Genomic DNA, 26,920 nt, shown 5'->3' on the forward strand with positions numbered 1-26,920 from the left:
TAACGTATATATAATATTTAACATATAAATTTTTCATATATTTATTAATTTTTTCGGTATGGTTTATTTTATAATATGACTGCACATTTTATCAACAGTATTTATTTCTCGATTCTGTTTCTCTCTGCAGAACTCAATATTAAAATCAGTTTTGGCAGTCAAAATGTTAATTATTATCGCGAATACGTCCCTTTATTAGAGCGCATTTCGACAAGAACTGTTAGGCTGTGAGACCGCGTCTCTAAGAAGTTCGCCGAATACTTAATTCCTTCAACGAAAAAAGGCGACGCAACGGCAAAAGTTGTACCGCGTCGGCCGCTGCACAAGTCCCACCGTCGCTACAATACGACCGTAAATCGTGGGACGCCGCGCGAGCGACGGCTGTGCGTAAATAATAGCGAGGCCGCGTTATGCATCAAAGTGATTATTAATGGTAGCGTCGGCGTGAGTGAGCGCTCGGGGAACGCGCCTCGACAGCGGAATGTCCGCGACACAAACGCACACACGTATTCGCCGTGTCCGCTCGTTTCTCTCGTCTTAGGGAGACATCAGACCTTAACCCTTGCTTTCCTCTCCCCGAATTTTATCCCCGTTCTAGAAGAGATACGAACAATATTCGGAAAAAAAGTTTACGGATCGTAATAATTTGCGGCGTACAACGGGAGCAGTCGCGCGAATGTAAGAGTCGAAGGAATAACGCGCGTGCAAAGTATCGTCTTACCCCCTAAATCCGGTTTTTCGAAATTTAACATAATGCGTAATTTAATGATAATTGAGAGAGTCGTAAAATTAGGACGTCGAGTATTTATTTCGGTTGAGGTAAAACGATGTTTACACTACGTTTGTGTATCGTGATTATAGTCGTTCTGTGTACGAATGGATCGGTCGGCCGGTCGCTTTATCGCGTTGTGTCGCTGGTCGCTGCCGTCCTCGGCAATAATTCACTGCGAAGCAGGACCAGCCTAGATACGATCGAAAACGAAGGCGACGACCTGTTGGCAACTACCTGGGATAAAAGGTCCGTGGTTCGGCGTATATATAAAACGAACCGCATACATTTTGAAAAATAAACGCGACAGATATATGGAGATACTCGTGCATCAATACTCTTTGCGCACGCGTGCGTATGCCCATCGTACATTACATTATATTATATTCCGCGATAATATTTATGCTCCACATTTTTTATTCACTTTAATAAATATTTAAGTAGTGAATGTTATGTGTTTCTCGAGGTGTTTCTCTTTTTTATCAAGCACAAATAAAGTTGATATGCGAAATATGATTGCAAAGTATATAAATAGATTTGAATTATCGCGATATCCGCGGGATGTGACCAAAGCAATTATACTGAGAAGAGTTAAGATCAGATTGCGTTGCAATCGGCATGCCGCGGGCTACGAACTGCTATACGCATTTTGCACAGGGTGGTCCATAAAGTGTTGCAAATCATTTTCCGCGGGAAACAATACGGAGACGGCGACAAAATGTGACTATGGATGGGAATGTGAATGTGAAGGTGAATAACCGATATTCAAGAAACGCGCGACATTTCCCGAGGAGCATTTATCGATCGTCGCCGTCTTGGACGATCGCTCTTCGCGATTCGCCCTGTACACGCGCGGTCGGTTCGCTGCCGCCGCCGCCGCGCCGGTGCGGGCTATCGTATTTACATTGGATTCACTGTCATTAATTTTTAATAAACCGACGCGCGGAGAGCAAATAAAATCCTGATCGTATGCGGGAGCGTGGACCGGCGCGGCGCGGCGCGGCGCGGCACGATACGGCGCGGCGTGGCGCGGACCGGTTCGTTTTCGTATCGATTCTCCTTCTCTCTCCGATTCCAATGATTCTCGCTGCTCTCGACGTTAGAGCCGCGGCCCCCGGTACCCACGGCTATTTATTCGAGCAATTAATATATAACCCTCGTAAATACGCGGCTGCGGCCACCCCCGGGCATCGCGGCGGACTGCGCCGAAATGCGAATAATTACGCGTCCGTGCTCATCGCCGTCATTAAGCCGAGCTGGCCGATCGACCGCGGGCGTGGGTGCGCATAAATCCCACGCGGGCGGTATAACTTACGAGGAGCTTGAGCGTGCGCCCCTATACATATAACCGACTCGTTTACAAGAATCGCGGCCGATCGGCCGGTTAATATTGGCCGCGACGACGATCGGCGTGCCGCCCGCAACACTATCGTGCGCGCCGGCGATTATCATCGAAGGAACTTGGCCTGTGGGGAGAGGAGGGCAGCGAGAGATCGATCACTCTCGGAGAGTCGATGAACCTCGCGGCAAGTGAAGAGAATCGTTTGATGATACGTTTGTTTCTTCCGTAGGCTTCCTGCGTGTAATATCGAAGACAAATGGTGCCCGTTGAATCCTCTCTTCCGTGAAATTAAAGATAAATTGGTTCTACCGTGCGCGCACAATAATAAAAGCACAACGAGCGAGCACGCTTTGCGTGTAAGTATCATTAAATCTCGCGTAAATGTTGTCCGTGGAGAAGAATACGCTTCGATGAAAGGGCTGCAGCAAGGTGATCGGGATACGATGCGCCCGGTTGGATTCCGTCGTGACTCGTCAAGAGGCGTCCGAACTGTCTCGTTAAAAAGCGCACGAGGCGGGGGCGCGGTGTCTCGAGTTTCGTGATTTGGTTCGATAAACGCGCGCGCGAGGGAGCCGATATTAAACCGAAGAGAAACAAAGACGCGCCTCCATTTCGCCCTCAGCCACGCGAGGCGGGAGAGGGGGTGGTGGTGAGTCCCTCGGGAGAGGATTACCGGGGTCCACAAGGTTGGGATTACTCGCATGGGGTAGCTAACGGAACACAGGGCTGATTGAGAACATCCCTAATGCGCCGCGACAGACTCCATCCGCCCGTGTGCGCCCATAAAAAAGCCCCGGCATCTTCGCTAGTCTCGCGCTCCTTTCTCTAATCGATACACAGGTCAGAATCGACCGACCGACCGACCGCCGGTCGATTTCGATCGCGTTTTACATTTATCTTAAAGTAAAGGTACTTACCGGCGATTGTATTCAGAAACATCAGATACTCGAAATTGGATATCTCCCGACGCTGCCACTTTTGAGTCATGTTAGAGCTTCTCATCAACTGTCGCGGTGACATCAACGATGCCCGTCTGTAAAATAAATGAAGTTTTACCAATTACAGTATCTACACAGAAAAAATAGTGTCAAATCGAAACTTATATATACTAGTTACTAGTATATATGTAAAACAATGTATAATCTTCTTATAAGAATTTTGACTTTTTATTTTAATTTTTTTTCTTGATTGAATTATATAAAACTTCGTTTAACTATATAAATGACTTCATTCAAGCAAATTTTCTTCGTTTAACGCAATATAATCTCATTTCAAGATTATATATTCTTGCGCATATTAGTGTTGATTTGGTACTTCTTTTTTTCTATGTATATAGCATATTCAAATTAAAATATATTAATATATGAAATGTAACTAATAAAAAACAAAGTAAACACAACTTTTCGGTAAACCGTATACGTTCTCCGATTAATTTACTCCAATCAGTTAATACCTAACGCGAGTCGAAGAAACAGTTCTGGTTGCTCGATTTTTGCATAACGGTGACTACAACGTTCCTCGGTTGTCAACGATATTATTAACGACTTTATGTATCAATATAACATTTTATCTCAACCTATTTTTGCCACGAGTATTTAAAACGTCCATATCTCTGCTCGTTAGACCGAAGTATGAAGGATCGCGTAGGTATATGGAAATAAGAATATCCATATGCATTATACTTAAATGCATTGAAGCTACACGCGCCGACAATGAAGTGTCCATAATCGAACAAGCCTGGACGACTTATGGTTCGCCGCCAAAACGGTAAATTGCGTGCCAGATTGTGGGCCACATTGCGCGGACGTGTCACTTCTCGGCATCGCGCAGCGCGCTTTAATTGCCAAATCAAACGAGCGGTACATCGGCTTTGATACGCAATTAAGACGGCGGTCGGGCTCAATTCACAAGAGCAATTACGTCAAGACGCGCTCATTCCGGCACTTTGCGTTCGCGCCATAAAGCCCGTTGTGCGTCTTTATGAATGCGAACATCGCTGATTTAGGATTTATACGAGAGACTTTAACGGGCATTCGTCCTTCAGATGTTGAAGGAGGGTACACGACGACGACCGGACGCATAAATTCAATCCTTGGATTCATCTCGCGTAAATTTCATGCGAGCATGAAAACTTCCAGAACGATCGGCGACCGGCAAAATGCCGACTGCATTTCTCAAAAGCATAAAACGTCGAAACGTAATCACACTCTCGTATGAAAATTTGTATGTATTGTTTGTTAGATTCCTCAACGATTTATGAATGTATAATTAAAATAAATGTGCGTAAAATATGATTATACATACATATTATACATACATATTTAAGTCGTGCATGCGATCAGAACACGATTTTATAGCTATATTCTATTCATGTTACCTGCGGAGTAGATTAATATTCACGGCAAGGTCGGTAGATGTAAATTAACATGTAACTGATATGCTAAAGAAACGCCTAATTATTATCGACTTATATGTATGTTAATAAATTTAGATACAAACACGCGAGCGAGTCTTACGGAGTTATATCCTTGATATTTATATGTAAAATATTTTTTATAAATCTATATAATTATCTATATTATAATTATCTATATATCTATATGTATCTATTATCTATATATCTATATGTATCTTCTGCTAATTAAAAAATGTATTGCAATTGAAGACATTGGCGTAAGAGATAACTATGTTATATTTAACTAGTTAGCGTGTCAACATTTATATTCAATATTCAATGATTCTGCGAAACTATTAAAGTTGATTTCGCGGATCTTCTTTAAATACATTGTCCATTCACAATAATAAACAATTCTTATTAAACTAATATTATGGAAACATGTAGAATGCGTCATGTTCATTACATCAAATTTTAATGAAAGATATTTTTGGTGAATAAAAAAAATTAACATTTCCGACATTTACATTTTTAATATTGCATACCTCAATATAATTAAAGTTGCGATAAAAAAATCTGTCTAAACGAGCTCATTGAGATTATATTAAAATGCAATTTGTTTAAAATTAACCGAACAATAATTGTAATATATCTTCAAGAATAATGCGATACGCTAATTAAACATTAATTAAGGAATTTTTCTCGTCAATGAATATGTTTCTTCATACGTCACAACGCGAATTCGCATTTTATATACCAAACGAATTATTTCGGTTAGCCAAAAGGAATTTTCTCTCTTCTCAGATCAGTCGGAGAGAGAAACGTCAGAGTTTGCCGTCGTATATTTATGGCCGATGTATCCTTCTCGCCGGCTATCTCGTATATAGGAACGTTGTAATGGATGGGTCGAGAAGCGCGGATATACGCGAACCTCTGTTCTTGCCGCCGACTCTTGCCGACCTATGGGAGACTTCTCGTATCCTGCGAGAATCTCTCTCTCTCTCTCTCTCTCTCTCTCTCTCTCTCTCTCTTTGGTCCTTACGATACCACAATACGAGAAAGACATAGAACTTTATGCAGGGACGAATGTTGCGTCTTTGCTGTCTTTCCTACGTTCGTTCATATTGTATAACTTTCGTTCTTTCAGATGTCATAAATACTTATCTTATAAGGAAAGCGTGAAGAGTTAAGATAAAACAATAAAATAATATGTTGGCAATATATTATAAACTAATAAAAACTTTTCTATGTACAAAATTTCATTGTTTAATATATCTTCAATGTAGAATTCAGTGACATCTACAATAATATATATATTAAGATAATAAAACAGTAATATATGTGCGTCTAATAAATAATACGTCATTTCTTACAAAAAATACCAATTAAATAAAAAATAATATAAGTTATTAATAAGTTGAATAAAAGATATCTTTTGGAAGTATGATGAAAATAGCAGAACAAACATAAGTAATTAAAATGTGTTGTAAAAGGACACTTGTGCATGGATATAATTTTCAATGTTATCATGCACTTAATCGCGATGTAACTGATATCTATTATCGCTTTCAAGAATCAACTCAACGCTAAATCATTATCCAAAAATATTCTTTATCTCATCTTCTTTCTCCATTTGATTTACTGATAGTGACTAATTAAAATATACTTTCATTCTTATTCATTTGTACTCCTACAGTTGGAATATACGCTGAAAATGATAAATATCTGTAGAAAGAAACGCTTCGAATCCGTCCCTGGAATCGTTTAACCGAAAAGGACAAAGAAACGAGGGAATGCGACGAGCATGTTTGGAAGTAGATTCCGAGATCCTTAGATCTTTCCGTGGAACGACAGAAGCGCTTCCTTCCTCTGGGCTGGTTATCGCTTACCTAGTTTGGGGTATCCCGTACTTGATGCCAACACCGACTCGCGGTAGCGCCTTGATCATCTTTTTCACTGTCGCCTGGTCCGAGAACGCAAACAAGATCGAAGCTGCGGGCAAAAAGGTGTTAAAGCGTGAATTATAAGCGAGTCCGATTTCAAGGATACGTCGACGTCAATCATTCGGATGATAAACGAGAGAGATAGAATTTCTTCCTGTTTTAGAAATCTAATTCTTCAGATTCAGACATGTATTTACATATGAGAATATCGATAAAGATTACGGTTTAATGAAGACATTGTGTCAAAGATAAAGCGGTAACATTGCCTTTAAATACCGCAAGAATATCGCTATTTAATCATTATGCTAATATTATCAAGATATCAGATCGTGATGATAAATTAATAAGTATAATTGTATCCAATTTATTATACAATGACTAGGCTTGTGATAAATTTGTAGATTTTAAAATCGATTAGCTTATTCTCGCGAAATGATAGAAAGCCAGAGAGAGACTCAATCGTTCAGAGTGCGTCCCCGCGACGTTCCCCCTGAGAGTTCAAAGGGTAGCGTGCGAAGAGATGGTTACCATAAATACTTCTTAGTAATTTACCGAACTATCTGTACACGAAAGCAAAATGCTCGTGTAATCTTAATTAAGTCGAGAAAAAAAAATTCAATCGTTTTACTTTTATACGAATAAAATATAGCGAATATTCCTATATATGCGCATATATTTTAAAATCAATTTTTCTCTTTTCTCTAAACAAATAGTATATTCTCATAGTTTCAATAAATATCGTATAAATATCTTCCCAAGCAATGTAAATCGACATTCTTAATCAATGCGCGCACGCGTTCGGTTTATATAACATTATTTATTATACACATGTATATTTAGTACGTATGAGGTAGCATGCATATATATATTCTCTCCAGCTGCTCCGCACTTTTTTTTAAATTTCTGCTGGTACGCGTTAATCTTCTAATTATGAACATTCGCACGCCGGTAGTGAGACAAGCAGATGCCTTCAGCAATCACTTTGTTGCAGAAACCGCCCTTATTCGCGGCAATGTCCGATAACAGCGTAAATTACGCGAGCGAACACAAGGTAAGTAGCATGTCGAGAGGCGGTAATCGTAAGAGAGCCGTCTCGCAGGCAGCAGGACTGCTACGTTCCATATAACGAGGAGGTCCCTTCATACGTAATTTTGGACGACCGTAACGTAAAGCATATACGGCCCCGGTGAGCGAAAGTTACGCCGCGGTCCCGTTATAAAGTAACTCATCCTCGGTTTTTATTGTTCGACGATTTATCGCGAGAGGAGAGACGCGATCCGTGCGTGTTCCCCGGCGTTTTTCGGCTAACGAACGCGCGTTTCCAGTGATTTTTTAATGAACGGCGAAGGCACCTCGCAGGGATGACATTCCACCGCTAACCGTCTCCTCACGAGACGCGACGCATCGAAAGTCAGGATCAGATTAGAATCGGGGAACGCCTTGGGAATTTATCTGCGCCCCGGAGAAATAATCAGCGGGATAGTGGACTGTGAGGCGCAGGTATAAATAATTCTCTCGCGCGGTTTGTTATAAGACACGGCAAACCGCCACGGATTGAACAAAGGACGAATAATCTTTGAACGTCATTATCAGTAATTATGCGAGCGCGACGAGAGTCCATTAATATATAAAATTTCGATTTCAACTATTTAACATTCAATTAATGAGAAACGCGGCGCGGCGGTTTTACATTAATTCTCGATTAAAAAATGACGCCACCGTGCTTGCGGAAAGTTAAGTTACGATTGCGACGTGACGCTGCGGGATAAAGTGCAGTAACGGCGGCAGGTGTGCCCGCGGGATTGAATAACAAATTGATTTTGGAAAGAGACATACCGTAATGCGGGCGAGATATTTATTGTGTAAAAACCAACGCGCGGCGCGCAACACCTTGCGGCGAGTTCGGAATTCCGTCGCGCCGCTCGTTCGCCGGATTAGATCGCATCGCGCGAAATAACGCGAAAGGGACTCGGGGAGTCGACAAGAAACAGAATGCGCTGAGCGCGCGCTCTCGTCCGAGAGCGGCGCACTGATTGAGGACGAACAAAACAAGAGGAATTGCCGGCACTTACTTCTGCTGGCGAGGAAGATCTCGATGGCCATATTTTGCAGCAGATAACGCCGCGAGAAGATCGCGCGGACCTCGGAGAAGTACCATTTTCCGTGCAAGTGGTCGCAGTACTTCAGTACCTGGAACAAAAATTATATACACCCTCCTTTTATTAATCATTTTAAAAGAATCGGACAATTGTTAAATAATACATATATCTATGACATGAATATTTTGTAATATACGATTTCATTCGTTTATAATTATAAAAAAAGATTAACTTACATATTTTAAAAGATGTCCTTCGGTTGATCTTAGTTGCTACTGTCTTATCTATTGTCATTTTTGTATAAGTGGCTAGATTTAAAAAATGTTTATTCTGCCTCGTAATTAATTATTTATCGCTACGAGCGCGAGACACCTTTCGAAATGACAATTAAGTGAGCGTTTCCCGACATCGCGAGGAAAATGCCCATTGGGGTCCAAGGCGGTATGGTCCGAGGGTACGAGCGCATGGCTGAATATAAGAATGCAACCGCGGTGCAGTGAAGTGTGATGTGATATAGTGAGACTAGTGCCGGTTGCAAGATGGCCGTCATGGTAGGAGGAGCCTCCTGCTGAGCCGAGAATCGATCCCAGGACCTCGCGGACTTGCGCTCTCGAACGAGTCGTGAACAACTCGTTGGCGAAAGAGGGAGAGGTGGAGAACAGAAAGAACGAGGTTCGGCGAGAGAGAGAGAGAGAGAGAGAGTGCGAGTGCGCGCAGGGTGGAAGGGAAAAAAGGATCTTCGGCGTATACGCGGGATAAGAAAGAAGGGAGACAAAGTGAGGGATCCCGGATTTACCACCCCGGCATCTAACGAGGCCTTCAATTTTTGCCTCTTAATGAGGACGTATCGTGCCGCCGCGATGTCCTTACGCGCGGCGAATGAAATTATCCTCGAAATAATTCCGCCAAAATGATCCATTCAGCTGATTACGCTCGAGAGGTCTGCGGTCAGAAATGCTAATAAGATCTTATCTGTTGGTTTTCGTCGTTTGTTAGGGCCATCTTTCGTGATAAAAACGCGAGTATCGTAAACGTAAGCGTAACCAGAAACGTTGTCGAACTTATCAAAGGTGACACCGGTACTCGAAGACACCTTAGCATCATGTTTATACATGTATAATTATTTTATTATTCTTCAAAAGTTTGATAAGTTGTGACTATAATATGTACATTTCGCAAACACCTTTATAGCATAATCAATTTTATAGCAATGGCGGATGAATTCCAATGAATACGAGAATTATACACGTGTACGTACTATACACACAGAAACTATATAATTAGACAAATAAAAAAAAAGAAATAAATATTAAAATTCCTTAACTAGACAGTCATTAAGTTTTAACAAGCCGAAATAGAAAACATTCGTATATTTCATATACAATTTTAATCCTAATGAGTGCAATTGTTTCAATTAATAAACCAATAATCATCAGTAAAGAATAGATCGCTAGTATACGGAAATTAATACAGTATCCAACTCTAACATTTCTATATTGTTCTATATTTTATGATATTGTATTTCGTAACATCTATAAGAACCGAGTAAGAAACATTTACTTCGCCAGAAACTAATAAACAATTAAGAATTCTAATCGACTTGACTAGCTATTATCGTCATGACAATACGACCATTGATTTTGATTAGATTATCATTAGATATTTCGGACCATGGGTTTTGGTCTTTCTAAATTAATGTAATTTTGATGCTTATATCCTAATATTTAAATAATTTAAGTTATTGCGGAAAATATTACCTCAGTCAGAATAATTGTGATAAATATTACCACATGCATCAGTGGTCGAACTGGCACGACACCCTATACGGAATAATGGGGGAGGTTCCAAGTTCGTACCCTGGCTGAGGTAATATTTTTTATCTGCTAACCTGACCAAAATCAATGGTCATATTGTCATGACGATGATAGTCGAGTCGATTAGAATTCTTAATTATCTACATTTTACAAGAGCGTTATCACAGCAAGTCATCAAAATAAATTCCTTGCACGATGATGATTCTTCGATGTCGAACATATAAGAAATAAGTCAACTTCATTAACGAAAAAAAAAATGTTAAAGCATGTTTTGAATTGTTGGATATATGTTAAACGTAACGATGACATCCCATACGAATGTCAAAATTGTAGATTGTAAGCTTCAAATCTCTGGGGATCATAAATGTCATATTGACTTGTAATAAAAGCCCGAAACAGTTGCCGACGAAAATTGGGGTGCGTGTAAACACACCATGGGTTTAAAATATTTTACAATTATAATAAAAGAAAAACAATATATTTATAGCAAGCAATTATTTTTCAATAAGCAATAAGCTTAAGTAATATAATAATTTTTCTATTTTCTTTTCACAATCTTAACACATTCGATCACTTCAGGAAATGGGATATATCGTTCTTTCATGCTTGACATTGACTTCGAGTGACGAGATATGTCACATTATGCACTTATGCCGCAAACCGTGTAAAGAATATAGTCAATAAAGCATTTTTGAGTACTTATGAGTACTAGAGTTCTCTATAAGAAGCCCAACCGAATTTATATTGACGTTATCTATAGAAAGAGTGGCTGTCTAATATTCTTCTTCTTTTTTATCTAACTAGTGCTGGGTGAATACCTACTCTCTACATCTGAATCAGTGAATAGTCACTGATTCAGCAGTACTATTCACTGATTCAGATTTAGAAAGTATATATTCGTATTTGTTTGGATTTTTCTTTTTGCAGTTTTTTATCGTTTTTTAATTTAAAGACAAGTAACATTTGTTCTTTATTCAAAGCAGGTAGAGGTCCCGATTTAATATTTAATCTTCTTTTTGTGAGATAAATTGTGTTATACTTCCTAAAATCAAAAGATAAACATGAAAAGTCATTGTCATCATTTATCTGAAGATGAGTTTTCTGTGTGTGTGTGTGTGTGTGTGTGTGTGTAATATTCCTATTACGAAAAATCCTGTCAAGTACCGTTACATCTCGACTAATGTTTTACGGATTACCATTGCCTTAAAAGCCATTAAATTATGTGTGGAAACGAATTTAATTCAATAAAATTATGAGTTTCACATTTTGATGAGTTTCAGTTTTTCTTTTAATTTTAATAATTTTTCCAATATCACGCCAGACTTTGGAAAATGCCCGAATGTTAATATTTTTCGAGTGAAAATCACCCGAAGCGAATGTGTTAAGAGTCACGCGGTGATCTTGTGTACGGTGAACGTAACGCGCAAGGTTGGAAACCAGCCCGGGTGCGAATGCACAAAGCCAACCCCTGGAGCGATCTGCGCAAGCTCTCCGCAAACACTGCTCGAGATTGATAAGGGCCGCATCGCGCCTCAGAATCCATTATTTGGATACCTGCGGCAGCAATACAGATATATCACGTACTCCGCATTAAATCTTGTCAAGGATTAGATAGGCTCATTCATCGTTGTTTAACCCTCGTGCCCATGTGGCAGACGATGTATTGTTCTCCAACGCAACGCCTCTTTGTTACGATCGCGTTAATCGAAATATTTACTTGACGATTCTTTAACAAAATGTAAATCTTATCATTTACTTAATTCTATTCAATAGAATCGTTAAGTAGCTTTTAACGAACTATATAGAATGTTGTATAATAATATTCCTATACACGAAGGCATAAAAAAAGGAAGAAAAATTGATAGATACGCATAAATTTATATTTTGCTGATAAAATAACATTTTATATAAAAAATATATATATAAATTTCTGACGATGTATAACTATATATATTATTAATGCTTATTATACCTATCAATCTTCTATTCTTCTTTTTTAAAAAATATTTATATGATTTGCATAATTATTATATTTATAGAGGAAACATGCAAGATATTTCTGCACACATCCATTACGCGCACATGCAGTAGCATATTCATCTTAGGGAGCTTTATTCGAGATGTCATCAAGCCGCAATATGTGCATCGTACCGGTAGGACATTAAAAATAATACGTTTACACGTCGCGACGCGAGCCAGCGGCTGGGTGGCGGAGACCACACGCGGTTAAGGAGAGGTCCTGGCCGCTGAGTGTCAAGTGGTACGCGATTAGAGCTCCCCATGATGCTCTCTGTGCTCATCTCTCACCAACCGAAATCGTCCCGACTCACAGCGGAGCGCTGGGGTTGCGCCGCGACGACAATGGGCGACATGATGTAACAACATGTGTCGCGTTCGCAAGGGGAATTCCCCTCCCCCTCGTCGCACGCTGGTTCTATATACAACGTAGGGATACCATAGAATGGGATACCACTTAGCAGCCCGCCGGCGGTATACAACAAACAGATTAAACGCCGGACAATAATGGACCCGCCGCTCACTCGCCGGGCTCACTTGGACGCCTACGAGCAGCCTCCCCGCGTTTTGAGTGACGATTCGCTCGAAATCACGATACGACAATACAAATGGCACGGTGAAGTGTAGCGTACGAATGACTAGGAAAACGTTATGCTTGCGTACATCTCACTTGTTCATCGAAGGGGTGCATCTTCATATAGTTTTCATTGTTTTTAGCATTAACCTTTGTTGTGCACACCTCTTCAAAATTACGTATTGTGCACAGGGGGTCTATTAGACCCCAGTCACTTAATTGTTTATTACAGACGTACAATTCGTTATTTTGACTCAAACAAAATTGCTGGCTATTGTTCAAAGCTTCCAAATTAGGTCTAATAGGTTTCATTAATATCTTGCAACATAAAAGAATTATAAATGATATGTTAACTAAAGAAATCGAAAAATGGACTTTTTTCACTAAAAAATGCATAAAAAATTCAATTTTTAATATTTGTACGTATTGTACGTATTAGAAAAACGCGTTTGAAAAAACGCTAGGGTCTTTTCGACCCCTGTGTGCACAACAAAGGTTAATACATTAAACATATATATATTAATACATTAAATAATATCCCTTCGTCCCACTAGGTGGATCGTTTTCGTCCGGGCGAAAATCAAATGTATAATAGTTGTAACTTTTGAAAACGGGCTCCATTCTTTTAATACAAATTATGTGAAAAAATTAAATTGTTTATAATTTTATGATTGATACTTCAAATTGAAAGTTTGAATTACCTCCATAAATTTTTTCAGATTTTTTGTAACACTTTAACATTTAAAAAAAACGTCAGGACGAAAACGACCCACCTATGCGGCGTAAAGGTGCTAAAAAAACCTAGAGAGGCGAAGGAATATATTAATACATTAAATATATAATATATATATATATATATATATGTATATATATATTAAAAAATATATATAAAAGTGCAATGAATTTAATTCATTCAGTTAATTTATAGTTTTTTAATAAAAAGACGCATAAAATAGACGTTGGAAAATGTTTACCTTTGTTTCACCTGACAACGTACTTAATTTTTCTTCGTCTGCATCTAAATTTTTTTAATGCTTTAAAGATAAAATTATATAGTTGTATGAATTTATTATTGCAAGAAAACAACGGTGAAAACAAATTTCATAGAATTTTACAGAAAGATCGTAAGATGTTCTGTTGCCACGCTGACGGAAACAGGCGACGCGGCGTCTGTTTCCGTGGATGTGCCGGCTAATGCTCGAAACATTCGGGTGCCATCGCGGCGATGAGTTATGCATGCCACGTGCGTGTTCTCATACCTTTATTACCGCAGCATCGCGCGAGATAACGCACCGCGCGTAACGCACAAAGGGCGGTCGACGGCGTGACTCGCCTCGCGTTCCGCTAAATTTGCCGCCACGCGAACGAACAAAAAAAAATCTTCCGAAATTAAGCGCGTATATATTTAACGTGCGTAACGAGGAAATCGCCGACGAGCACGAAACGTGAACGGAACGCGGTGGCAATAGGCCGACGAAGCTGCCCGCGTTATAATGACGCTCGATAGACAGCGGAAAGCAACGGAAGGAGAACAATGTTTTTCCATTTAATTAACCCGCTGCGGGTTTCCCAGGTATCATAAAACAGTAAATAATGCGACCTGTTTCCGGTAACAGATGCGAACGAGCCGTCTGTCGCGTTAAGTGGCTCGTCTGAACTAATAGTCCATGAATGCTAAGGAGATTAGAGCATCGGTTGCCGCTGCTATTAATAATTCCATTATAAACGACCAGTTTTTAATTGTTACGCGGCTTTCGGCTGTGTCAAATATATGCATTCGAGGCAACTCATAATAACGTAATCGGATACAAAATTTATTTTCTTATTATATTTAATAAAAAATATATGTATTGTTTATATAAACAGAATGGAATTTTATTTTATTTTCGACGCGTTTCATCCAACAAATGGTTCTCGTAGTGGCGGATTTATCGTAATGATCGAGGCAATTTCTTCGAGATAAAATCCCGACATTCGGGACGATCTATATTTTCCGTGCCATTTGACAAAGAAACCGTGAAATACGTACTCCACGGCCACCGCCGCTCTACCGGCTGCCGAAGCTCAACGAACGGGTCCCGGATTACTCGAGGATTACGCGGGGATGTTCATTCGAGCTGATTTACAAGGTCGACGCGGCGTGCCGTCTGCATAGACGACCGGAGTGGTCGTCCCAGAAGATGCGTCACGATCCTCGATAGAAATGTTACACAATGAAAACAGAGAAGAGTCTACGCAGTGGAAGCCAAAACTGCTCCTATATCTATTGTACTATACGATACCGAGTAAAATATTTTGGCGTGCAACGATTTCTCGAACTTATTTCTCTATTCGCGATGAAGATGATAAGACGACAACGATTGTAAACTCGATAATTTTGATCTTTGTGAGGCAAATAATATTTATTTATCAATAAATTTGTTTGGGATAAATAAAATCTCGAGTTGCATCTCTTTTACTTGATCTTCCTCATAACTGATAGCTTCCGATCGAACGGTAATTTCTCAAGAGTGTCATTTTCCGAGCCAAGCCGCGAGAACGTCGGTGTACAAATAATTCAGATGATAAACGAATTAACTCGAAATGGGATGATGAAAGGCACATTTAGGGTGGCAGGAGCCCTCGAGTTCTGCCTTAATGCGAGGGCTGATGTAGCAGAACGTTTGACCCCTCGCCTCACCAACGCAAGATGAGAGAACCGAAACAAGGAGAGCGAGACGGAGAGAGAGATCACGAGTACGACACACGTGCTCGGCTCATGAATCAAGTCGTATTAGCGAGAGAGAAGTAGGGACCGCCGGGTACCAATCTACCATTCCAACTTGGAGTAGATTGGATTCTCGAGCTTTATTCGATTATCCACGAACGAGGAGCACGAATTGAATGTGGCGCGACTCTCTCCGGCATAACCCGTCGTTTCGCTCCGCAGCTTTGGTAACCGGAGCATAAACAACGAGCTGGACAGTGATGGACGGCGTAACGAAGTAAGCGAAATAAAAAGACCGAATAAGGTATTATCAATTTCCTTAGTATTTGAAAATATATAAGAGTTTGGATTCCCGATGATTAACACAAGAAACGTTTAAAACATTATAGAAAACCCGAAACAAATAATGTTATAACAAAAAACATTTTGATTCTTTATACGGCATTGTTAAAAATGTTCAGAAACGTTAACATCTACAACAAAACATGCGTAAGTATTAAGGGGGAATACCCAATTAGAAGCGCAAAAAAAAGACAATTTTTGTGAATTTTTTTAAGGAAACCTATATGAATTATGGTATTGGTATTTTGTCTACATGAAAGTACACACTTTTAAGAATATGTTACATTTTTTTTATTAAAAAATATTCAATATTGGCGGAGTATTCATGGGTTCTGTCGACTGCCGCAAAAAAAAGGTCCTCCGCGGTGACCACTCCCATTTCATTTGTAATCATCAGAATCAAAAAAACCAAAAAGATTATTAAAATTGACACTATAATTTAGTCTTTGTCGTAGGGGTTTTTGAAAATATCGATTTTTTACAAAATGGCGGGCGTTTGAATTTAATTAAGGGTTCGATTTTTAGGGAAAAATTTAGGTTTATTTTGCCGATAAAAAAAAACTAAGTCACTTAAAAAAAAATCCTACGACAAAGACTAGATAATTATGTATAGAATAACCTCTATAAATTTCAAATTGATCGGTTCAGTGGTTGCCGAGATATTTTGGTCACCGATTTTTAACATGGTTTCGAGAAAAACGCGTTTGAAAATTGAACAATGAATAAATCGCGAAAATTTTTCAACTTATATACATAGAATCATCGATTCCAGGTCCATAATATAAGTCCTCCACCTTGCTTGGAATGCAAAAATTGAACAATCAATTTTTTCGAACTTTCTAATTGGGTATTCCCCCTTAAGCAACATTTACTTTCTGTTCTGTTGCAAAGGGTTGAAACGATCAAGCGGGAAAAGAACGATGACGACCGAAGATATGGAGATCTCTAATCGGTAAAATCTTGCGCTGGATAGCCGATGCTTGAATATCCGCCCGGTCGATCGGTATTCTTCAGTAGATATTTGTGTAGCGTGAGTTTTTACGATTGTGTTATAAAAGGGAGGCTCCAGTATCTCGTGTTTGTAAGCTATTTTTCGTCGTGCACACCTGCCCCTATTCTGGTGTGTGTATCTGTGCGCGCGTACCATCAAGACCGAAGCTCCATATTTGCGTTCGGCATGTACGAACGAGAAGTGTTGTCGCCTTTCATGCCAGCGTCCAAAATTCAAATGATCCTTTCAACGGAACGTTATCGTATCTATTCACTTGGTTATGTTCGGAATTATCGTGCCATGGAATCGCGCGAACTGCTCATCCATTTGCTTGAATGTGTTTCAGCTACCGATATACATGTGGAAATAACATTAAGGCTGTCGACTTAAATATAAAAGATAAACTTATCATTAAATTCTAGTTTGTGTTGTTGCCTACAATATTTGGTCGATAAAAAAATGTTTTAAATAAATAGTTTGCATAATTTAATTCAAAATAACCTACTAAAGTGCTATTCTAGACTCGTCATCATCATTATCATCATCAATATTACCATCATTATCATTATCAAGTTTCAAACATTGTGTGTCTTGTATGATGATGCATAATATGTCTATACGCTTTATTTTATTAAAAAACTCATAAAATTTCTTCGAATTTTCTATGAAAGTTAGAATATGTTTAGATAGAAAGATATTAGATTTCAAGAATTGGGTTGTAATGGTGATACGTAATATTTCTATGTTTCAGCTTATTAAAAAATTTTCATAAGAATTTCTCAAAATTTTCTATAAAGATAACAATATGACTAAATAGAAATATCAAATTTCAAGCATTATGCTTACAATTAGTGGTGATACATAATATTCCTATGTTTCCGTTTATTAAAAAAATCTTCATAAAAATTTTTCAAAAATTTCCATAAAGATCATAATATAACTAAATAGAAATATCAGATTTCAAGTATTATGTCTTACAATTAGTAACGATACGTAATATTTCTATGTTTTGTTTATGGAAAAATTTTCATAAAAATTCCTCAAAATTTTCCATAAAAGTCAGGATATGGTTAGAAATATTGCCGAAAATCGAAGCATCGGTAGAAATGGAATGTCATAGGGTTCCTTAAGTCACATAGCTTATCGCCACCCATCGATAGCGACAGTACTACGAGCGGCAGGAGCGGAATAGTGGAGGAGGAAGCGACAGGAGGCGTGGTAACAACGCGCACGCTCCACGTGACCCTGTCGTTTGGAAGGCGGGACTTCAGCAACGAGGCATACAACTACAACAAGCAGTAGAACCAGCCGGTGGTCAGCGACGTTCTCTCTGTCGTCGCGCGCGCGGGACACCTCGAGCCGCGCTCGTTGCACGTACAACACCTGCCGCGCGATTAGGCACGCACGATTCGTCCATCCGTAACCCGTTCCGGCGACCATTTTTTAAGACTGCAAATTTTGAGCAGTGCCTCTCCCCCGACCCGAAAATCGGGGCGACATCGGCGCAGCGCGATCGCCCGAGTGCCGTCGCGGGAATCATGCACGGGAAAATGATTGACGATAACAACAACAGCACCAATGACATGTCGATCTGTGAGTGAATATGCGCACGGGAGAATGAGACTCGCTCGTTCGAAGCGGAAGAACATTCTCAGGACCGTCGGAAGCGGACAACCTCGTCATGATGTTGGTTCCACAAGACATTATGGGCGGCCCGTCGAAGATGCTCTACCAAATGAACAAGTACTACGCCGAGCGTGTACAGGCACGCATGGGCCAGGTGCAGAAGACCATACGGGAGGTGTGCAAGGTCGTGCAGGACGTGCTCAAGGAGGTCGAGGTGCAGGAGCCGCGCTTCATCTCCTCGCTGACCGAGTGCAACGGCCGCTACGAGGGTCTCGAGGTGATCTCGCCGGGTGAATTCGAGGTGGTCCTCTACCTGAATCAGATGGGAGTTTTCAACTTCGTCGACGACGGCACCCTGCCGGGCTGCGCCGTGCTGAAGCTCAGCGATGGGCGCAAGAGATCCATGTCCCTCTGGGTCGAGTTCATCACCGCGTCCGGCTACTTGTCGGCCAGGAAGATACGCTCGAGATTTCAGACTCTGGTGGCGCAGGCCTGCGACAAGTGCAACTACAGGGATTCGGTGAAGATGATCGCCGATACTACCGAGGTGAAACTACGGATACGGGAGCGATACGTCGTGCAGATCACGCCAGCGTTCAAGTGCTCCGGTGTGTGGCCGCGATCCGCCGCTCATTGGCCGATACCGCACATCCCCTGGCCGCATCCCAACCTGGTGGCGGAGGTCAAAACGGAGGGCTTCGACCTGCTGTCGAAGGAGAGCGTCGCGCTTCAGGGCAAGCAATCGGCGATGGAGGGTGACGCCTGGGTGTTGTCCTTCACGGAAGCGGAAACCAGGCTGCTACAGGGCGGCTGTCGTCGAAAGTGTCTGAGTATACTTAAAACCCTAAGGGATCGACACCTCGATCTGCCCGGAAATCCAGTCACCAGCTACCACATGAAGACCTTACTGCTGCACGAGTGCGAGAAACATCCCCTCGAGACCGAATGGGACGAGGGATGCCTGGCCGACCGTATTAATGGCATCTTCTTGCAGCTGATATCCTGCCTACAGTGCCGGCGATGTCCGCACTACTTCCTACCGAATCTCGATCTCTTCAAGGGAAAGTCACCTAGCGGTCTGGAAAATGCGGCGAAGCAAGTTTGGAGACTTACGAGGGAGCTGCTCACGAACAGCCGTGCGCTCGAGAAGCTTTAGCGTCCTCCTGCTCGAAAGCACACGATGGAAAAAAGAAAACGCGCGATGATGAGAAGAGAGAAACGATGACACACGTGTAACACAATTTTTAAGCACGTTTCTACCGCATGGTACTACGTGCTTCTCCGATACTACACGCAAACAGTATTGTAGTTACTGTTATTACTTAATACACGCTTGTATCAAGGGCTTGGTGCATTGTTACAAATGACTCTCGACACGTAAGCCACTTTAAATCGTACACTTGTTTTCCTTCGATAACAATCGCGGTTCAACGAGCAATAATGATCGTCAAGTAGATAATTCAGACTTTTAATTTTCTGTTTAATATTCAAACAGTCGCATGGAAATCAAATAATTATATAATTAAAAATCTAGCCATAATTCTTTTTTATATGAGTAGCTATTATGTTTGACTAAAATTGATTATATTATTCATATGAGCAAAAATTTCGTCCATTAAATAAAATAAAATCAAGTCTGTATCATTTTAAATTTTCCGAACAAAACGAAATATATATACCATACATGATTGATTGTCAAAGTCGAATGATATCCACTTGAATAGATGGAAATAAAATTCGCGCAAATTATAAAATCTTAAAAGAAAAAAAAGCGAAAAGTATACGATTAACTAAACTATCTAAACATGCTGCAAAATATACATATAATCTAATTCGTTTTATTGTTATATTTCGATTAGTTATACGATTTTTCTCGAAATCAATATATTAATGTTTTATTTCAATGTGTGATCAATGTAAATTGCTGCAGTCAAATAAGCAAAGTCACTGCAATTAAACTTATGATATCCATGCGACTAGGTAAACGCTAAGTATGGCATATCTTGATAGTTAATGAAAAACATTATGTTTTTTGCAACGCATATGGGTTGTGCAATTGGCTCTGTTGAAATAGAATATTTCATATAATTGTTTAGTGCAATAATAGTTACTCCATCTCCATTATAAAACAACGAAATATCAGAATTGTAATAGCAATAAGATAAAAAATAAATTTTGAAGACACAATGCTGTCCTACAATTTAGTGATACTCCGTATGAAACTGTATTGACGAATGAATGTTCACACTTCCAACATTTTAATGAGTCAAGGTTATTTTCGCATTCTAGATTATTTAAGAAACATATATAAGATATGTAATACGTTCCGATTAATTATTATTACAATTCTCTTTTTATCTAAGCGGAATAATGTGATTTGTTATCCTTATTAATATTTATAATCGGTTAGCAACGAGCTTCCGGTAGTTTTACAACGTTATATGTATATATGTGGTATACATACTTCTTTTATATTATTTAAATGATATTTATTTCATAATCGGATCATTATATATATATTTGAAACATGAAATGTACATAATGAATAAATGCATTAATTTCATCTCCAATTGAACATTATACAATTATTTACTTTAGAAAAAAGCTATCCCACCTTGAAATATTATATCCAACTGTGCGATTAGAAAATTTTATTCATTATATCTTAATATTATTCAGTAAATTATTAAATATTTGTAGAATATACATACACAAATATGTATTTAAAAACATATAATATGTGTACGTTTTTAAATATGTATGTTATATTGTCCAACTAATTATATAAATCTCATATAAATAATTAAAGTATTTTCGGCATAAAATACTATTGTAATCGTGTAAAACATCATGTTCTTGCTTCAATAAACATTACATCGTGAATTTATTTTTACGAGAATTGCTAAACATAATTTGGTTCGTAAATTTCACGTTTCGTAACATGCAACATTAAAATATGATCGTATCTTCACTAATTAACACAGAGTGGTTTTTCTCTTGCAAGAATATATTTTTCTTAATGTGCTGTGTATTCGATCGTGATACGCGTGTACTGCGCAATTATTATGCCGAATACTTATACTTAACATGTACGTTATAGAAGCCTTGAACGACTCGCTGGCAGCAAGCCGAAGACTATCATCTTCATTATACGCCTACCTAGAATATCACGTTCTTATCTTAATTTTATCCTTAACGTTCCGCATCTTCCTTTCCTGGTGATGACATTCGTTAGCCGGTGCCATTCACTTTTCTTGCTTTACCACACGTTCGACCGTTTCCAAATGCGTATGATAATTGTTATTACATTCTAACACGAACACTAAAGATCTCTATTGACTGTGGAATCTCAAATTGCATTCTTCACTGCAAGAAACACACTGCAGTATTTTTATCATTATAAGATATATTAAGATATTAACAGAGATATATTAAACAAGATATATTAAGATACTTCTTGTCTTTTCTAGTTTTCATCATTGAAAATATTTTACTTTTCCTAGCAAAATAACGATTAAATAATACGATTGCTTCATTAACTAACTCATCATTGCTAACAATAATATGTTATTTATTGCAATTGTTATTGCTAAAAAAATTATTTTATTTTAATTTTTTGAAAATTAAAGATATCAATTGTTTTTCTAACTGATTTGTGTGTGTTCATAGCCAAAAATATTTAAATTAATTTATTTATGCTCCAAAAAGAAAACATTTCTCGATAATCCTGACTCAGTGAATTGGTTACAATAATCGAGAATAATTATTATGGTCCATCGACTTCCAATGCCAATCCCTTGAAAAGAAAATATCCTTGACATGAAGGAGTTCGAGGTAACTTTATTCGGCAGTATAGACACGGTTGTGGTCCACCATGTCGAAAATTTCGGAATAACTAAAAGGGCTGCAGAGGAGGGACCGTGCCCTCGCGGATGGGAAATAAACTAAGCAGTTCCTGCATAATTCATGGGGAGGAAGAAGGGCTACCACGAGGGTTGCCTCGCGTTACCTTCGTTCCCCTATCGCGAGCGCTACACATGAACGCAGCTAGAATATCTGTGCCGGATCGATCTTGTCGGTCTGGCGCAGTCGACCACGCCCGCCCAGCGTGGCAGACCTCCGATTGGCTAAAAAATCTTGCCGGAAGGCGTAGTCTGCCAGGAGGAGGCGTGCCAGCAACGCTGTATGTTCGTGCTCGCCACGGAGGATGGGTGACGCGGAGGAGGTAGACATCAGCGCAGTCGGCTATCTGCTCCTGCACGGAGACGCTCGCGATACCTCTTCCTCCTGCTACGTTGGTGTCTCCGACGCACGGTGCGTCCTGGCGAACGCCAGGTGGAAAACGAATCTAACGAGGTTTATGAGCGACGAGTTTCGCGTCTTCCCGCAATGCGATAGATCGCGCAAAGCGGCTCGATGACCACGCGAAGAAGGGGAAAAGGCCTGGATGAAGAGACACGAGAATGTCATGATCCGGAGAAGCTGAAGACCATATAATAACCATCCGTGGACTACGGGCGGTGCACGATGCTGGTACCGCCTGATATGATTTCGTCCCACTCCAGGATGGTCTATCAGTTTAACAAGTACTTCGGCGAACGGGTGATGACGAGGAAGAGCCAGGTGGCGAAGACCATTCAGGAGGTGTGCCGAGTCGTGCAGGATGTGCTGAAGGAAGTGGAGGTGCAGGAGCCGAGATTCATCTCGTCCCTGACGGATTACAACGGCCGATTCGACGGCCTCGACGTCATCTCGCCGACGGAGTTCGAGATCGTCATCTATCTGAATCAGATGGGCGTGTTGAACTTTGTGGACGACGGCACCCTGCCGGGCTGCGCCGTGCTGAAGCTCAGCGACGGGCGCAAGAGGTCCATGTCCCTCTGGGTGGAATTCATCACCGCGTCCGGTTACCTGTCGGCCAGAAAGATACGCTCGAGATTCCAGACCTTAGTGGCGCAGGCCTGCGACAAGTGCACGTATCGGGATTCGGTGAAGATGATCGCCGACACTACCGAGGTGAAACTACGGATACGCGAGCGGTACGTCGTGCAGATTACGCCAGCTTTCAAATGTGCCGGACTCTGGCCCAGATCAGCCTCCCACTGGCCGATCGCGCATATACCTTGGCCGCACCCGAACATCGTCGCCGAGGTGAAGGCGGAGGGCTTCGACATGCTCTCGAAGGAATGCATAGGCCTGCAAGGTAAGCAGTCCGCCATGGAGGGCGACGCCTGGGCGTTGTCGTTTATCGACGCGGAGAATCGATTGTTGCAAGGCGCGAGTAGGAAGCGTTGCCTCAGTATACTGAAGACTCTTAGGGACCGACATCTCGACCTGCCGGGAAACCCGGTCACCAGCTACCACATGAAGACCCTGCTGCTCTACGAGTGCGAGAAACACCCGCATGAGGCGGAATGGGACGAGGGTTGCCTGGCCGAGCGAATAAACGGCATTTTTCTGCAGCTAATCTCCTGCCTGCAGTGCCGCAGATGCCCGCATTACTTTCTACCGAATCTCGATCTCTTCAAGGGAAAATCGCCGAGCGGTCTCGAAAACGCCGCGAAGCAGGTGTGGAGACTCACCAGGGAGTTGTTGACGAACAGTCGCGCGCTCGAGAAACTGTAATGACCGACGGCGCTGTGACTGATCGTAGTATGATTCGTGAAACTGATCTCGCAAATCTTGTCACACGTTCCTGTAACTGCAGCGTCGATGACTTCGACGCGCGAGTAAGATACGTTTCTAATCGTATAACGGCCGTGCAAGGACTGCGCGAGAATCGTCGTGGACTGGAAGACTCAGTGTACGCGAGAGAGGCTTTCGGGCTTACGAAAAAGAGAAATGGGGTTCCTCTTGGTTCTTGCCGCCATCCAACGTACTGCCGAGTCATCGGGAAATCCGATCTGCATTTTCCTGGATTTCGCAGATCTGAAGATTACACATGTTTTCGATGTTCTCCGAAGATATTTAGTGTGTGCCGGAAGCAATTCTCGCGAGATTAATCACGCGCATATGTGATGTTTGGTGAACACGTGATTGGCTCTCGCAGACGATCGAATTAGTGCCATAAATAATCTCTTCGACGTTAGAGACAGATTTCGTTTCTACTGTCGGCGCGAAATATAAAGTAAATATATTATAGCCGCAGAAAATTATCATTCAGTTGCAACGGCGGTTTGCAACGCTGTGACAATGGCGCGTAAAGAACAACCTTTAACCTGTGGTACGGAAATCTTACTGTTGAGTGAAAAACCTACTATTCTCCGCGTTTGACTCTTTAAGATTTTTAAATCTACGTCCTATGACTCAGATTTTAGTGACGAAAACTGTTTTCTACAACGTTCCTTAATTTCTAATATGGTTTTTACTTCGAAGCTCGTAAGCTTTTCGCGATAGTCTTAAGCCTGAGACTGCAAGCACTGCCATATCGACACTTAAAGAGTTGACGCGACTAATTAGTTTAATGATGTCTTCTTAACATGCTGAATAGTATGTTTGTTCTACAGTTTTTGTGTGATCGCGACCACGGTTAAGGGTTTATCGTTTCTCACTTAGGTCCCTCGCGCGACCTCCGCCGCCTATGTAAATAAAACTTGAAAGATATTTATTGAACTGTAACGAAATGTGAAATATAATGCTATTTATATGGAAGCCTAGTCGCGTCGGTTGATGACACATCATGCACACCCACTCCTTACCCCCCCTGTGTCACCCGAAGAATCGCCCGTCGTAAATATCGCCGTACCCCGCGCTGATCGCCGCGCGACGATCGTTAAACGTTTCGCTCGCGATGAACGCGCGGCGGAGAGAGCGAGCGAGTTAGGCCTCGTAAATTTTACAGTCGCTCTCACTTTTTTGTCGTTTGCGTCGCCAATGGGCCCAATGGGGATCAAGGTGAGGAGGAAGAGACATTGGGGAACGTCCGTGCACGCGCATCTTCTTTCGCGACGTTCAGCGACGGCAAGCTATCGGCGATCATCGCGGAAAAACGGGACACCTTTTAGACATGTTTCCGCATATTTTTATCGCGTGTGAAATAATTCGCGTTTATCGGTTTTCCTAAAGATCATCTGACGCGCTAAGATTAAATGATGACATGCACCCCCCGAATGCAAACGTTGTTGCCTATTATTTATGAAGAATTATTTATGAATTTTATGACAATGGGACAACATACGCATAAATTCCTGGTTATCTTTTCGTCGATTTAGCTTCCCTTCGACACGGGTCTATAATTACTATCGTACGTCACTCCTTTCTGTTTTTCGACTTAACTACCTTCCTTCTTGATAAGCTAATTGGACCTTATCTCAATATTTTACCGCGAACTTATAGACGCGACGGCCTACGGCCTACGTAATAACGTGTGGCAAACCGGACGGGTTTTAAACAGCTGCTCCTAAACATGAAGAAGAGCACCGTGTCCTTGTATAGGAAGAGTGTCTCGTGCAAGGAAAAGAAACGCATTAGGTTGATAACCAAATGAGCCTCTTGAGAATTATATTACGCGTCTTTTAAGTGTTATAGGTGCAAGAATAAAGTCCTATTACGAATAAGATATTATTTTTTTAAATATTACGGACCTGATTTAACATGTTCGGTTATTGCATGAGACTTTTGCTGCTTTACAATTAACGATTGCAAATTGATTAGTAACATAAGTAACGACAAATCATTATATTGTATAAAAAAGTGCAATATACTTCTTTCTCAAAGAATAACGCGGTAGTGAAAAATACCTACAGCGCGAAAGAGTCACGATTTTCTTAAAGTAATGTAATAAAGTAAGTAATAATACTGGCAATATCTTGGCAGAAATAAACTTATTAGATCGCTAGCTAAACGCGCAGCGATGGTTAACACGTAAGGCAGTCTTGCGAAACGAGGCTCGTGCAAAATCATTTTCAATTAATGGACGTTACGGCGTATTTCGAGTCAGTCGCCACGCGAGCACATGTTTTAAAGATACTTTACTCAAAGCCTAAACGGAAGTAACAAATGATTTCGCATACGTAATAGATTTGAGACCGCGCGTCAGTTGTAAAGACTCATCTCAGCTGGCATAAACGACCGTACAACTGGCATCCATTCAAACAACAATTACTAATAACCGTGTTTACCGTACCGTGCATCAGAGAAACTTCAAATATTCCCGTCTTTGCACGCGATCTTTGAGGATAGTCTTTATAAGTAATGGGCGAAATCTTCCGCTTGATACGAATAAATTTTTTAGCGTCATTTTTTAGCGCCGATCTCACAATCTGAGGGACACACCGATATCTGAATTAATCTGTTATACATA

At 40.7% G+C, this 26,920-nt stretch overlaps 3 protein-coding genes across 6 annotated transcripts in view; 2 read left to right on the forward strand and 1 right to left on the reverse strand.

Moving 5' to 3' along the window:
• Positions 1 to 26,920, reverse strand: part of LOC112459669 (neurobeachin) — a 190,817-nt gene that overhangs the window by 11,983 nt on the left and 151,914 nt on the right. For all 4 annotated transcript variants that reach the window (XM_025023900.1, XM_025023901.1, XM_025023899.1 and 1 more), the window contains exons 38-40: positions 8,522 to 8,639; positions 6,396 to 6,498; positions 3,029 to 3,144 (exon numbers count right to left, since the gene is read on the reverse strand). In XM_025023900.1, coding sequence (XP_024879668.1) covers positions 3,029 to 3,144; positions 6,396 to 6,498; positions 8,522 to 8,639 — 337 coding nt within the window. The remainder of the gene's footprint in view (positions 1 to 3,028; positions 3,145 to 6,395; positions 6,499 to 8,521; positions 8,640 to 26,920) is intronic.
• LOC112459673 (protein mab-21-like) lies at positions 18,306 to 21,117 on the forward strand. Its single transcript, XM_025023906.1, has one exon. It carries the CDS (start codon positions 18,674 to 18,676, stop codon positions 19,772 to 19,774), a length of 1,101 nt encoding a protein of 366 aa, XP_024879674.1. The 5' UTR covers positions 18,306 to 18,673; the 3' UTR covers positions 19,775 to 21,117.
• LOC112459674 (protein mab-21) lies at positions 22,808 to 25,272 on the forward strand. Its single transcript, XM_025023907.1, has one exon. It carries the CDS (start codon positions 23,146 to 23,148, stop codon positions 24,241 to 24,243), a length of 1,098 nt encoding a protein of 365 aa, XP_024879675.1. The 5' UTR covers positions 22,808 to 23,145; the 3' UTR covers positions 24,244 to 25,272.

This window comes from Temnothorax curvispinosus, unplaced genomic scaffold (genome assembly GCF_003070985.1).
Source record: "Temnothorax curvispinosus isolate PA1 unplaced genomic scaffold, ASM307098v1 QBEX01010053.1, whole genome shotgun sequence".
Classification (NCBI taxonomy): Eukaryota; Metazoa; Arthropoda; class Insecta; order Hymenoptera; family Formicidae; genus Temnothorax; species Temnothorax curvispinosus.